Below are 16387 nucleotides of genomic sequence, written 5' to 3' on the forward strand. Positions count from 1 at the left end.
AACCCTGTCAGGAAGAATCTAAGAAAGTCATTAGAGGATTCTGGCACTTTCACCCTAAGATATTTTATTCAGTACAACCTGTTATAAGCAAATTCTCCCTCTGACTATGAAGAATTCAGAATGGCTAGAGACGTTATTGACTACAGGCTTGCTGTTAAGCTAGAGAGAGTCAGAACAGCCATTGAGCACTAAATGGAGGCAGCATTCTGAGAAAATACTTTAACCCAGGCTTACTGACTTCCATACCTATGTTCTTTCCACAAATCAAGTTGCCTCAATTCAGTTTAGCAAATTTGTATCAAGTATCCCCTATGTGCAAAATGCTAGACTAGGTACAGTGAGAAGATAGAAACTGGGTAAGGTATAGCCTTTTCTTTCAAGAAGATAACATGGAGACATCAACAAATGAGAAATAATTAATTATATAAGCAAAATTATGACATGCTCTTTGAGAAAGGTGCAAGGGACTATGTAACTGTAAGAATGAGACAAATTTGCTATGACTTAGGTGGGATGGTAATGATAAGGAGTGGCTCTTAGAAGAGCTTTGTCAGGATTTGAGTGTTTGACAGGTGGAGGTAAAAGCAAAGGGGTCCAGGCATAGGAGTAGCACAAAGAAAAGTGCAGAGTGGCTTTGGGAATGGGGCAAGTACAATATTGCCGTGAAGGTCAGAGGCAGAGAACTTTGAATGACTGATGTCTGACTGTGGGGATGTTGTCTTTGTTGTTCATTTTAGTGATGGCCGGGTCAAATATACCTTGAACAAGAACAGTTTGAAAATTGAGATTCCTTTGCCTTTTGGTGGCAAATCCTCCAGAGATCTAAAGATGTTAGAGACTGTTAGGACACCAGCCCTCCACTTCAAGTCTGTGGGATTCCATCTGCCATCTCGAGAGTTCCAAGTCCCTACTTTTACCATTCCCAAGTTGTATCAACTGCAAGTGCCTCTCCTGGGTGTTCTAGACCTCTCCACGAATGTCTACAGCAACTTGTACAACTGGTCCGCCTCCTACAGTGGTGGCAACACCAGCACAGACCATTTCAGCCTTCGGGCTCGTTACCACATGAAGGCTGACTCTGTGGTTGACCTGCTTTCCTACAATGTGCAAGGTGAGCTATGCTCAGGTAAAGGGTGCACAGGGCTAGTTCATGGCAGGCTCTAAGAGGAGAGCCTCCTCCAGGGAGGAAAGGACTTTGGCTTTCTAGCAGATAATCTTCCTTGCTACTTGGAAGTCTTTTATTTTATTCAACAAATAGAAATATTTATTAAACATATCACATGTATTAAATATTCTAGTAGGCAGTAACAGAAAGTAGACAGATAAGCCAGCAATTATAATTCAGTGTGAGAGGTGCTATGATAAAGTGTAGTATATAAGTATAAAATAGAGTGGAAGCACTCAACAAGGGAACCTCAACAAAGCCTGTGGTGGTCAGGCAAGGCTTCCTGGAGGAATGCCTTTTGCTATCAGATTTTATCTTTGCATTACAGATGGAGGAGTCTACTGCACAATTGGCCCAGAAAAATGGGGCTTTATTATTGAAAGACTTTCAACATAGAGATTGCTCTGGAAATGTACTGCTTAATTTAACCAATGTCTTTTCATTTTTATGTTAGGATCTGGAGAAACAACATATGACCACAAGAATACGTTCACACTATCATGTGATGGGTCTCTACGCCACAAATTTCTAGATTCGAATATCAAATTCAGTCATGTAGAAAAACTTGGAAACAACCCAGTCTCAAAAGGTTTACTAATATTCGATGCATCTAGTTCCTGGGGACCACAGATGTCTGCTTCAGTTCATTTGGACTCCAAAAAGAAACAGCATTTGTTTGTCAAAGAAGTCAAGATTGATGGGCAGTTCAGAGTCTCTTCGTTCTATGCTAAAGGCACATATGGCCTGTCTTGTCAGAGGGATCCTAACACTGGCCGGCTCAATGGAGAGTCCAACCTGAGGTTTAACTCCTCCTACCTCCAAGGCACCAACCAGATAACAGGAAGATATGAAGATGGAACCCTCTCCCTCACCTCCACCTCTGATCTGCAAAGTGGCATCATTAAAAATACTGCTTCCCTAAAGTATGAGAACTACGAGCTGACTTTAAAATCTGACACCAATGGGAAGTATAAGAACTTTGCCACTTCTAACAAAATGGATATGACCTTCTCTAAGCAAAATGCACTGCTGCGTTCTGAATATCAGGCTGATTACGAGTCATTGAGGTTCTTCAGCCTGCTTTCTGGATCACTAAATTCCCATGGTCTTGAGTTAAACGCTGACATCTTAGGCACTGACAAAATTAATAGTGGTGCTCACAAGGCGACACTAAGGATTGGCCAAGATGGAATATCTACCAGTGCAACGACCAACTTGAAGTATAGTCTCCTGGTGCTGGAGAATGAGCTGAATGCAGAGCTTGGCCTCTCTGGGGCATCTATGAAATTAACAACAAATGGCCGCTTCAAGGAACACAATGCAAAATTCAGTCTGGATGGGAAAGCCGCCCTCACAGAGCTATCACTGGGAAGTGCTTATCAGGCCATGATTCTGGGTGTCGACAGCAAAAACATTTTCAACTTCAAGATCAGTCAAGAAGGACTTAAGCTCTCAAACGACATGATGGGCTCATATGCTGAAATGAAATTTGACCACACAAACAATCTGAACATTGCAGGCTTAACACTGGACTTCTCTTCAAAACTTGACAACATTTACAGCTCTGACAAGTTTTATAAGCAAACTGTTAATTTACAGCTACAGCCCTATTCTCTGGTAACTACTTTAAACAGTGACCTGAAATACAATGCTCTGGATCTCACCAACAATGGGAAACTACGGCTAGAACCCCTGAAGCTGCATGTGGCTGGTAACCTAAAAGGAGCCTACCAAAATAATGAAATAAAACACATCTATGCCATCTCTTCTGCTGCCTTATCAGCAAGCTATAAAGCAGACACTGTTGCTAAGGTTCAGGGTGTGGAGTTTAGCCATCGGCTCAACACAGACATCGCTGGGCTGGCTTCAGCCATTGACATGAGCACAAACTATAATTCAGACTCACTGCATTTCAGCAATGTCTTCCGTTCTGTAATGGCCCCGTTTACCATGACCATCGATGCACATACAAATGGCAATGGGAAACTCGCTCTCTGGGGAGAACATACTGGGCAGCTGTATAGCAAATTTCTGTTGAAAGCAGAACCTCTGGCATTTACTTTCTCTCATGATTATAAAGGCTCCACAAATCATCATCTCGTGTCTAGGAAAAGCATCAGTGCAGCTCTTGAACACAAAGTCAGTGCCCTGCTTACTCCAGCTGAGCAGACAGGCACCTGGAAACTCAAGACCCAATTTAACAACAATGAATACAGCCAGGACTTGGATGCTTACAACACTAAAGACAAAATTGGCGTGGAGCTTACTGGACGAACTCTGGCTGACCTAACTCTACTAGACTCCCCAATTAAAGTGCCACTTTTACTCAGTGAGCCCATCAATATCATTGATGCTTTAGAGATGAGAGATGCCATTGAGAAGCCCCAAGAATTTACAATTGTTGCTTTTGTAAAGTATGATAAAAACCAAGATGTTCACTCCATTAACCTCCCATTTTTTGAGACCTTGCAAGAATATTTTGAGAGGAATCGACAAACCATTATAGTTGTACTGGAAAACGTACAGAGAGACCTGAAGCACATCAATATTGATCAATTTGTAAGAAAATACAGAGCAGCCCTGGGAAAACTCCCACAGCAAGCTAATGATTATCTGAATTCATTCAATTGGGAGAGACAAGTTTCACGTGCCAAGGAGAAACTGACTGCTCTCACAAAAAAGTATAGAATTACAGAAAATGATATACAAATTGCATTAGATGATGCCAAAATCAACTTTAATGAAAAACTATCTCAACTGCAGACATATATGATACAATTTGATCAGTATATTAAAGATAATTATGATTTACATGATTTGAAAATAGCTATTGCTAATATTATTGATGAAATCATTGAAAAATTAAAAAGTCTTGATGAGCACTATCATATCCGTGTAAATTTAGTAAAAACAATCCATGATCTACATTTGTTTATTGAAAATATTCATTTTAACAAAAGTGGAAGTAGTACTGCATCCTGGATTCAAAATGTGGATACTAAGTACCAAATCAGAATCCAGATACAAGAAAAACTGCAGCAGCTTAAGAGACACATACAGAATATAGACATCCAGCACCTAGCTGGAAAGTTAAAACAACACGTTGAGGCTATTGATGTTACAGTGCTTTTAGATCAATCGGGAACTACAATTTCATTTGAAAGAATAAATGACGTTTTTGAGCACGTCAAACACTTTGTTATAAATCTTATTGGGGATTTTGAAGTAGCTGAAAAAATCAATGCCTTCAGAGCCAAAGTCCATGAGTTAATCGAGAGGTATGAAGTAGACCAACAAATTCAGGTTTTAATGGATAAATTAGTAGAGTTGGCCCACCAATACAAGTTGAAGGAGACTATTCAGAAGCTAAGCAATGTCCTACAAAAAGTTAAGATAAAAGATTACTTTGAGAAATTGGTTGGATTTATTGATGATGCTGTCAAGAAGCTTAATGAATTATCTTTTAAAACATTCATTGAAGATGTTAACAAATTCCTTGACATGTTGATAAAGAAATTAAAGTCATTTGATTACCACCAGTTTGTAGATGAAACCAATGACAAAATCCGTGAGGTGACTCAGAGACTCAATGGTGAAATTCAGGCTCTGGAACTACCACAAAAAGCTGAAGCATTAAAACTGTTTTTAGAGGAAACCAAGGCCACAGTTGAAGTGTATCTGGAAAGCCTACAGGACACCAAAATAACCTTAATCATCAATTGGTTACAGGAGGCTTTAAGTTCAGCATCTTTGGCTCACATGAAGGCCAAATTCCGAGAGACCCTAGAAGATACACGAGACCGAATGTATCAAATGGACATTCAGCAGGAACTTCAACGATACCTGTCTCTGGTAGGCCAGGTTTATAGCACACTTGTCACCTACATTTCTGATTGGTGGACTCTTGCTGCTAAGAACCTTACTGACTTTGCAGAGCAGTATTCTATCCAAGATTGGGCTAAACGTGTGAAAGCATTGGTAGAGCAAGGGTTCACTGTTCCTGAAATCAAGACCATCCTTGGGACCATGCCTGCCTTTGAAGTCAGTCTTCAGGCTCTTCAGAAAGCTACCTTCCAGACACCTGATTTTATAGTCCCCCTAACAGATTTGAGGATTCCGTCAGTTCAGATAAACTTCAAAGACTTAAAAAATATAAAAATCCCATCCAGGTTTTCCACACCAGAATTTACCATCCTTAACACCTTCCACATTCCTTCCTTTACAATTGACTTTGTAGAAATGAAAGTAAAGATCATCAGAACCATTGACCAGATGCTGAACAGTGAGCTGCAGTGGCCCGTTCCAGATGTATATCTCAGGGATCTGAAGGTGGAAGACATTCCTCTAGCGAGAATCACCCTGCCAGACTTCCATTTACCAGAAATCGCAATTCCAGAATTCATAATCCCAACTCTCAACCTTAATGATTTTCAAGTTCCTGACCTTCACATACCAGAATTCCAGCTTCCCCACATCTCACACACAATTGAAGTACCTACTTTTGGCAAGCTATACAGTATTTTGAAAATCCAATCTCCTCTTTTCACATTAGATGCAAATGCTGACATACGGAATGGAACCACCTCAGCAAACGAAGCAGGTATCGCAGCTTCCATCACTGCCAAAGGAGAGTCCAAATTAGAAGTTCTCAATTTTGATTTTCAAGCAAATGCACAACTCTCAAACCCTAAGATTAATCCGCTGGCTCTGAAGGAGTCCGTGAAGTTCTCCAGCAAGTACCTGAGAACAGAACATGGGAGTGAAATGCTGTTTTTTGGAAATGCTATTGAGGGAAAATCAAACACAGTGGCAAGTTTACACACAGAAAAAAATACACTGGAGCTTAGTAATGGAGTGATTGTCAAGATAAACAATCAGCTTACCCTGGATAGCAACACTAAATACTTCCACAAATTGAACATCCCCAAACTGGACTTCTCTAGTCAGGCTGACCTGCGCAACGAGATCAAGACACTGTTGGAAGCTGGCCACATAGCATGGACTTCTTCTGGAAAAGGGTCATGGAAATGGGCCTGCCCCAGATTCTCAGATGAGGGAACACATGAATCACAAATTAGTTTCACCATAGAAGGACCCCTCACTTCCTTTGGACTGTCCAATAAGATCAATAGCAAACACCTAAGAGTAAGCCAAAACTTGGTTTATGAATCTGGCTCCCTCAACTTTTCTAAACTTGAAATTCAATCACAAGTTGATTCCCAGCATGTGGGCCACAGTGTTCTAACTGCTAAAGGCACGGCACTGTTTGGAGAAGGGAAGGCAGAGTTTACTGGGAGGCATGATGCTCATTTAAATGGAAAGGTTATTGGAACTTTGAAAAATTCTCTTTTCTTTTCAGCCCAGCCATTTGAGATCACGGCATCCACAAACAATGAAGGGAATTTGAAAGTTAGTTTTCCATTAAGGTTAACAGGGAAGATAGACTTCCTGAATAACTACGCACTGTTTCTGAGTCCCAGTGCCCAGCAAGCAAGTTGGCAAGTAAGTGCTAGGTTCAATCAGTATAAGTACAACCAAAATTTCTCTGCTGGAAACAACGAGAACATTATGGAGGCCCATGTAGGAATAAATGGAGAAGCAAATCTGGATTTCTTAAACATTCCTTTAACAATTCCTGAAATGCATCTACCTTACACAATAATCACAACTCCTCCACTGAAAGATTTCTCTCTATGGGAAAAAACAGGCTTGAAGGAATTCTTGAAAACAACAAAGCAATCATTTGATTTAAGTGTAAAAGCTCAGTATAAGAAAAACAAACACAGGCATTCCATCACAAATCCTTTGGCTGTGCTTTATGAGTTTACCAGTCAGAGCATCAAACCCTTTGACAGGCATTTTGAAAAAAACAGAAACAATGCATTAGATTTTGTCACCAAATCCTATAATGAAACAAAAATTAAGTTTGATAAGTACAAAGCTGAAAAATCTCACGACGAGCTCCCCAGGACCTTTCAAATTCCTGGATACACTGTTCCAGTTGTCAATGTTGAAGTGTCTCCATTCACCATAGAGATGTCGGCGTTCGGCTATGTGTTCCCAAAAGCAGTCAGCATGCCTAGTTTCACCATCCTAGGTTCTGACATCCGTGTGCCTTCATACACATTAATCCTGCCATCCTTAGAGCTGCCAGTCCTTCATGTCCCTAGAAATCTCAAGCTTTCTCTTCCAGATTTCAAGGAATTGTATACCATAAGCCATATTTTTATTCCTGCCATGGGCAATATTACCTATGATTTCTCCTTTAAATCAAGTGTCATCACACTGAATACCAATGCTGAACTTTTTAACCAGTCAGATATTGTTGCTCATCTCCTTTCTTCATCTTCATCTGTCATTGACGCACTGCAGTACAAATTAGAGGGCACCACAAGATTGACAAGAAAAAGGGGATTGAAGTTAGCCACAGCTCTGTCTCTGAGCAACAAATTTGTGGAGGGTAGTCATAACAGTACTGTGAGCTTAACCACGAAATATATGGAAGCGTCAGTGGCAACAACCGCAAAAGCCCAAATTCCAATTTTGAGAATGAATTTCAAGCAAGAACTTAATGGAAATACCAAGGCAAAACCTACTGTCTCTTCCTCCATGGAATTTAAGTATGATTTCAATTCTTCAATGCTGTACTCTACCGCTAAAGGAGCAGTTGACCACAAGCTCAGCTTGGAAAGCCTCACCTCTTACTTTTCCATTGAGTCATCTACCAAAGGAGATGTCAAGGGTTCAGTTCTTTCTCGGGAATATTCAGGAACTATTGCTAGTGAGGCCAACACTTACTTGAATTCCAAGAGCACACGGTCTTCAGTGAAGCTGCAGGGCACTTCCAAAATTGATGATATCTGGAACCTTGAAGTAAAAGAAAATTTTGCTGGAGAAGCCACACTCCAACGCATATATTCCCTCTGGGAGCACAGTACAAAAAACCACTTACAGCTAGAGGGCCTCTTTTTCACAAATGGAGAACATACAAGCAAAGCCACCCTGGAACTCTCTCCATGGGAAATGTCAGCTCTTGTTCAGGTCCATGCAAGTCAGCCCAGTTCCTTCCATGATTTCCCCCACCTTGGCCAGGAAGTGGCCCTGAATGCTAACACTAAGAACCAGAAGATCAGATGGAAAAATGAAGTCCGGATTCATTCTGGGTCTTTCCAGAGCCATGTCGAGCTTTCCAATGACCAAGAAAAGGCACACCTTGACATTGCAGGATCCTTAGAAGGACACCTAAGGTTCCTCAAAAATATCATCCTACCAGTCTATGACAAGAGCTTATGGGATTTCCTAAAGCTGGATGTAACTACCAGCATTGGTAGGAGACAGCGTCTTCGTGTTTCAACTGCCTTTGTGTACACCAAAAACCCCAATGGCTATTCATTCTCCATCCCTGTAAAAGTTTTGGCTGATAAATTCATTATTCCTGGGCTGAAACTAAATGATCTAAATTCAGTTCTTGTCATGCCTACATTCCATGTCCCATTTACAGATCTTCAGGTTCCATCGTACAAACTTGACTTCAGAGAAATAAAAATCTATAAGAAGCTGAGAACTTCATCATTTGCCCTCAACCTACCAACACTCCCCGAGGTAAAATTCCCTGAAGTTGATGTGTTAACAAAATATTCTCAACCAGAAGACTCCTTGATTCCCTTTTTTGAGATAACCGTGCCTGAATCTCAGTTAACTGTGTCCCAGTTCACGCTTCCAAAAAGTGTTTCAGATGGCATTGCTGCTTTGGATCTAAATGCAGTAGCCAACAAGATCGCAGACTTTGAGTTGCCCACCATCATCGTGCCTGAGCAGACCATTGAGATTCCCTCCATTAAGTTCTCTGTACCTGCTGGAATTGTCATTCCTTCCTTTCAAGCACTGACTGCACACTTTGAGGTAGACTCTCCCCTGTATAATGCCACTTGGAGTGCCAGTTTGAAAAACAAAGCAGATTATGTTGAAACAGTCCTGGATTCCACATGCAGCTCAACCGTACAGTTCCTAGAATATGAACTAAATGGTAAGAAATATCCTGCCTCCTCTCCTAGATACTGTATATTTTCAATGAGAGTTATGAGTAAATAATTATGTATTTAGTTGTGAGTAGATGTACAATTACTCAATATCACAAAATTTTAAGTAAGAAAAGAGATACATGTATACCCTACACGTAAAAACCAAACTGTAGAAAATCTAGTGCCATTCAAGACAAACAGCTTTAAAGAAAATGGATTTTTCTGTAATTATTTTAGGACTAACAATGTCTTTTAACTATTTATTTTAAAATAACTGTGAGCTGTACATTGCATATTTTAAACATAAGTGAAATATCTGGTTAGGATAGAATTCTCCCAGTTTTCACAATGAAAACATCAACATCCTACTGTTACGAATCTAATAAAATACAAAATCTCTCCTATACAGTTGTGGGAACACACAAAATCGAAGATGGTATGTTAGCCTCTAAGACTAAAGGAACATTTGCACACCGTGACTTCAGCGCAGAATATGAAGAAGATGGCAAATATGAAGGACTTCAGTATGGAGCTTTTATTGAATTGAAACTTTATACCTTTTGAAAACTCATTGTGATTTTCTTCATCTCCATACCCCTTTCGTGATGGCTCATCTGTTTTTCTGCTTTCAGGGAATGGGAAGGAAAAGCGTACCTCAATATCAAAAGCCCAGCGTTCACCGATCTCCATCTGCGCTACCAGAAAGACAAGAAAGGCATCTCCACCTCAGCAGCCTCCCCAGCCATAGGCACCGTGGGCATGGATATGGATGAAGATGACGACTTTTCTAAATGGAACTTCTACTACAGCCCTCAGGTAAATACCACCTAATGAGTGACACGCCCCCAAGAGTGAGTGGAGAATTGGGGCAGATACATTTAATTTAGGACCAAATATTCATTCAGAGATTCCCCAAACTAGGTGAAAGACAGGCGGTAAGCAACTTCTTCTCTGAGGAAATATTCTCTAGAAAGTATTACAATGAGTCCTTGATTGATTTTAATGTTTAGATGCACACATGACATCCCATCAGCACTATTATTTGTTAATTCTGGACAAATCCAGGAAGATGAGGGTTATACCTCATCATCTAAATCATAAGCAAGCTCAGCCATAGGCAGGGTATATTTTTCAGAGAGTGCTGGTTTCTGTAGTATTTAAAACTTTAAAATTCTTCCCCACAATGGAATTGCTAGATGAGATACATCAAATTCCTCTCATGTCATTTACAAGCTCTGCCAGAGCCAAATCAAGGGTGACGTTACCAGAGGAGAAGACCAAACATGGTTCTATTACTGTTACTAAAAGTTTGTCATGGGCTTGGAGAATGCGTACTGATGTTGGGATTCTGGGTCTCTGCAGGGTGGGCTCCAACTTGCCTTTTTTGCTATTTCTTCTTTCCCTATCTGTCATTTCCTGACTCTTCTTCTCTCTCCTCTTCTTTCTCTTCCCCCACTCCTCTTCCAGTTTTCAGTCCTAGGAAGGCTTTAATGTTAAGTGTCACAATGTAAATGCCAAACAGCAAGCATTTTTTTTAAATCCTTTCTGGGGCATGTGATAAAGAGAAATTAACAACAGTAGACTTATTTAACCATAAAACAAACACATGAACTGACATATGAAAGATAAATCCCTTTCAGTATATGAAAGATTCTCTGATCTTTATTTTTAACTGCTAATGAAGTTTTAGTGTACTATATTATGTAATTGGAGTAATTGAAAACATGTTCTTTTTTTTTTCTCTCTCTGTTTAGTCCTCTCCAGATAAAAAACTCACCATATTCAAAACTGAGTTGAGGGTCCGGGAATCTGATGAGGAAATTCAGATCAAAGTTAATTGGGAAGAAGAGGCAGCTTCTGGCTTGCTAACCTCTCTGAAAGACAACGTGCCCAAGGCCACAGGGGCCCTTTATGATTACGTCAACAAGTACCACTGGGAACACACAGGGCTCACCCTGAGAGAAGCGTCTTCAAAGCTGAGAAGAAATCTGCAGAACAATGCTGAATGGGTTTATCAAGGGGCCATTAGGCAAATTGATGATATCGACGTGAGGTTCCAGAAAGCAGCCAGTGGCACCACTGGGACCTACCAAGAGTGGAAGGACAAGGCCCAGAATCTGTACCAGGAACTGTTGACTCAGGAAGGCCAAGCCAATTTCCAGGGACTCAAGGATAAGGTGTTTGACGGCTTGGTACGAGTTACTCAAGAATTCCATATGAAAGTCAAGCATCTGATTGACTCACTCATTGATTTTCTGAACTTCCCCAGATTCCAGTTTCCAGGGAAACCTGGGATATACACTAGGGAGGAACTTTGCACTATGTTCATAAGGGAGGTAGGGACGGTACTGTCCCAGGTATATTCGAAAGTCCATAATGGTTCAGAAATACTGTTTTCCTATTTCCAAGACCTAGTGATTACACTTCCTTTCGAGTTAAGGAAACATAAACTAATAGAAGTAATCTCGATGTATAGGGAACTGTTGAAAGATTTATCAAAAGAAGCCCAAGAGGTATTTAAAGCCATTCAGTCTCTCAAGACCACAGAGGTGCTACGTAATCTTCAGGAACTTTTACAATTCATTTTCCAACTAATAGAAGATAACATTAAACAGCTGAAAGAGATGAAATTTACTTATCTTATTAATTATATCCAAGATGAGATCAACACAATCTTCAATGATTATATCCCATATGTTTTTAAATTGTTGAAAGAAAACCTATGCCTTAATCTTCATAAGTTCAATGAATTTATTCAAAACGAGCTTCAGGAAGCTTCTCAAGAGTTACAGCAGATCCATCAATACATTATGGCCCTTCGTGAAGAATATTTTGATCCAAGTATAGTTGGCTGGACAGTGAAATATTATGAACTTGAAGAAAAGATAGTCAGTCTGATCAAGAACCTGTTAGTTTCTCTTAAGGACTTCCATTCTGAATATATTGTCAGTGCCTCTGACTTTACTTCCCAACTCTCAAGTCAAGTTGAGCAATTTCTGCACAGAAATATTCTGGAATATCTTAGCATCCTTACCGATCCAGATGGAAAAGGGAAAGAGAAGATTGCAGAGCTTTCTGCCACTGCTCAGGAAATAATTAAAAGCCAGGCCATTGCGACGAAGAAAATAATTTCTGATTACCACCAGCAGTTTAGATATAAACTGCAAGATTTTTCAGACCAACTCTCTGATTACTATGAAAAATTTATTGCTGAATCCAAAAGATTGATTGACCTGTCCATTCAAAACTACCACACATTTCTGATATACATCAAGGAGTTACTGAAAAAGCTGCAATCAACCACAGTCATGAACCCCTACATGAAGCTTGCTCCAGGAGAACTTACTATCATCCTCTAATTTTTTAAAAGCAATCTTCATTTATTCTTCTTTTCAAGTTGAACTTTCACATAGCACAGAAAAAATTCAAACTGCCTACATTGATAAAACCATACAGTGAGCCAGCCCTGCAGTAGGCAGTAGACTATAAGCAGAAGCACATATGAACTGGACCTGCACCAAAGCTGGCACCAGGGCTCTGAAGGTCTCTGAACTCAGAAGGATGGCATTTTTTGCAAGTTAAAGAAAATCAGGATCTGAGTTATTTTGCTAAACTTGGGGGAGGAGGAACAAATAAATGGAGTCTTTATTGTGTATCATACCACTGAATGTGGCTCATTTGTATTGAAAGACAGTGAAACGAGGGCATTGATAAAATGTTCTGGCACAGCAAAACCTCTAGAACACATAGTGATTTAAGTAACAGAATAAAAATGGAAACGGAGAAATTGTGGAGGGAAATATTTTGCAAAAATATTTAAAAAGATGAGGTAATTGTGTTTTTATAATTAAATATTTTATAATTAAAATATTTATAATCAAATATTTTATAATCAAAATATTTATAATTACATATTTTATAATTAAAATATTTATAATTACATATTTTATAATTAAAGTATTTATAATTACATACTTTATAATTATTTATAATTACATATTTTATAATTAAAGTATTTATAATTACATATTTTATAATTCAATATTTTATAAATAGTTAAAAAGACGAGGAAAAAATTAAAAAGACGAGGTTATTGATCTCAGGAATTGTATTTGCCAAGTGAGAAGGAAAAAATATTCACAAAGGCTTGTACATACTTTGATCCTGAGGAACACCTCTGGTGTCTTCATGTGCCACATAGTCTTCCTCACTGACAGTCTGCCTTTGCAAGGCAAGGCTCTCCGGTAGGCCTCGAGATGAAACAACAGGTCCTTTATTTCACTCAGCCTGCCAGGAGTGGAGAAGGAATGGCTAGGGAGTCCTAGCCCCAGGGGCTTCATGGCAATACGGACCCCAGATGTCTCCCTGGAGCTCTGCCAGGATCCATTCAAGGCCAAAAAAGTATGATTGGGAGAGGAGGGGTGGAGATGTAGATTCCTAACAATTCTGTGACCCAGCATACATGTATGCTCTTTAGGCTCTTAAGCATCCTTATTTTTCCAAACATAATATCCAACAATCCCAAGTGTAGTAAAAACCCAAGGGTTTCTCCTGCCACATCCACTGACTTCAAACTCTGATTTTAAACACTGGCAATATCCAGTCAGAGCCTCTGAGCTGAGCTCTAGAAAGAGAAAGCTGCAAAAAACCTGTGCAACAAAACTTGCACTCATATTACTGACAAGGGTAGATATAAAACAGTGCATTCTTTTCCATGACACTGAAGAGCAAAGAACAGTGTAACTTGGGGGCAATAAGAAATTGGAGGTCACCACCTCCCAAATCCTACATGAGGTCTATTTGGAAAAGACCTCCTTTTTTAATTCAAAAATCCTTCAACCTCCACCATTCTTTCATAAAGCTTCACATTCTCTTGGTGAAGCCCACTGTTAAAATGCACAGGCGTTACCTGGAAAAGGAAACACATAGCCTTAACAATATTCTTCTGTACTGAACTGAAGAGTGAGAAAGAGTCTATGGAGCTATAATATGGTAGTGTATGAATCTGGTACTCAAGGAAAGTCTGTTGGATAATGGATGGATGGATGGATGGATGGATGGGTGGGTGAGCGAATAAATGAGTGGATAAATGAGGGGTCAGTTTTGAGAGTGAGAGAAACATGGAAATTAGACTTAAATCCCAAGGCACCACATGGAATAGTTCCAGGAATAGTTCTGCAAGAGTTTCCCTGATGAGCTATAAGCAGCAAAAATTTAGTGAGTGTTCAAACTGAAAGGAGGCCTGGAATTGTGGCTTAATTTGGAGGGAAAGAGGGAGTCCAAGATTCCCAGTGCTTATTTGTTGATATCTATCTAGTGCTGAAAGGAAAAAAAAATAGCCACAAATCCAAAATGATTGTGCAGTCACATGGTACCCACTGCCCAGTTCCTTGACCAGTGTCCCTCATACAAAGGGCCCCTGATGAGCTCAGAATGTCTTTGTTGTACTGAATGAAGTTTGAAGAACAAGGGATCCTTGTGGGGACTTGGACTTTGCCTGCTCCCTTCTTAGGTCTTCTACTGCATATCTGGATACTTCTCTGGTTCAATTAATAGCTACATTTTTTATTTGCTTGTACTCAGGGCAACTTATTTCACCTCTGCAAGCCACAGTTCTCTTACCTATGAAATGGAGATAATATCTATCCTGCCTGCCTTGCAGGACTTTTCATGAAAATCAGTTGAAATAACATATATGAGAGTTCTGCAACCTTGAATGTCCTGTAGAGACAAACTGCCATTATCATTAGATGATTATTAAAATGACGTTATGGCAAGAGGAAAGAATGGAGGCAGGGCTATGTGTCTGGTTCAGTGTGCATTGATAAAACACCTCTATGTGTAAGGCACTGTGCAGTGGCTCTATAGAGGAGACAGAGATCAATAAGATGCAGTTCCTGGAGGTCTGTCTGCCCATTTATCTGTCAAAGGTGAAATGTGTTGTCTCATGATGGATATAACCAAAGCACTATGAGGGATTTAAAAGAGGAAAGTTGTGAATCAGGGGATTTTTATAGAAAAGATTGAAATGGATCTCGAATATACATTGACTTTAATAAACAGATGAGAGAGAGAGCGGTCTAGGAAGAAGACGAGTAAAGAATGATAGTTGGGTGTGTTGTAAGGACACTGGATTATCTAGTTTAGCCAAAGCACAGGAAAGGTAAGGAGAGAGGACTGGAAAGGCAGATCTATAGTACTGCAGAGGGCTCGAATGTCAGAGTAAAAAGATGACACTCTCTTTGCTGAAGGACATCCAGTGAAAGTTTTTGAGCAGAAGGGTGACATGCATTGTGATTTAGGAAAACCAACATGACAACATATAGATAATGAATTGTAATGGGGTGAATCTGGATATGAGTGTATTAGTCCGTTCTGGCATTGCTATAAAGAAATACAGAGACTGGGTAATTTAAAAAGAAAAGAGGTTTAATCAGCTTATGGTTCCTCAGGCAGTACAGAAAGCATGACTGGGGAGGCCTCAGCAAACTTATAATCATGGCAGAAGTTAAAGCGGAAGTAGGCACAACCTACATGGCTGGAACAGGAGGAAGTGTGGGGAGGTGCTACACACTTTTAAACAACCAGACCTCATGATAACTCACTCACTATCACGAGAACAGCACCAAAGGAGAAATCCGCCCCCATGATCCAGTCACTTCCCACCAGGCCCCACCTCCATCATTGTGGATTACAATTTGACGTGAGATTTGGGTGGGGACACAGACCCAAACCACATCTATGAGGTTGTGCCAGGGTCCAAGTAACAGACGAGGAGCACCTCAGTCAAGTCCTAGGGTTGGGAATGGTGAGGAGGGTAGGATAAAAGAAGATTGGGAAGGCAGAATTGACAGAATCCGGTGGCTGACTGAGTAAAACACAAAGGATGGGTGCAAAAGCTCTTAGAAATGGAGTTGCCTTGGTAAGTCACTGAAGCCGGGAACTGGAGGGATTGCAGGAGAGAGAGAGAGGAACATAGGAACAAGGAAGAATAGGTAAAGCAGACTTCAGAGTTAATTCAGAGCAGACTTCAGGAATTTCCGAACCTGTGTAACTTGAAGGACTATGGAGCCTCAGTAGAAATGGGAGGAATGTGTTGAGTGGGAGATTATTAGTATAAGACATGGACTCATTGACTATCACAGCTGGAATGGGACTACTGGATCACATAGTGAGTTTCCATTTGCAATGATGTGTCTAA

General features: G+C 40.1%; 1 protein-coding gene across 1 annotated transcript in view; it reads left to right on the forward strand.

Annotated features, from left to right (window-relative positions):
• Positions 1-12846, forward strand: part of APOB (apolipoprotein B) — a 42511-nt gene extending 29665 nt beyond the window's left edge. The window contains exons 25-29 of the mRNA XM_004028908.4: positions 738-1111; positions 1620-9191; positions 9596-9710; positions 9819-10002; positions 10941-12846. Coding sequence (XP_004028957.3) covers positions 738-1111; positions 1620-9191; positions 9596-9710; positions 9819-10002; positions 10941-12545 — 9850 coding nt within the window. The 3' untranslated portion in view covers positions 12546-12846. The remainder of the gene's footprint in view (positions 1-737; positions 1112-1619; positions 9192-9595; positions 9711-9818; positions 10003-10940) is intronic.
• The last annotated feature ends 3541 nt before the right edge of the window (positions 12847-16387 follow it).

The sequence above is a fragment of the Gorilla gorilla genome, chromosome 12, assembly GCF_029281585.2.
Source record: "Gorilla gorilla gorilla isolate KB3781 chromosome 12, NHGRI_mGorGor1-v2.1_pri, whole genome shotgun sequence".
NCBI lineage: Eukaryota > Metazoa > Chordata > Mammalia > Primates > Hominidae > Gorilla > Gorilla gorilla.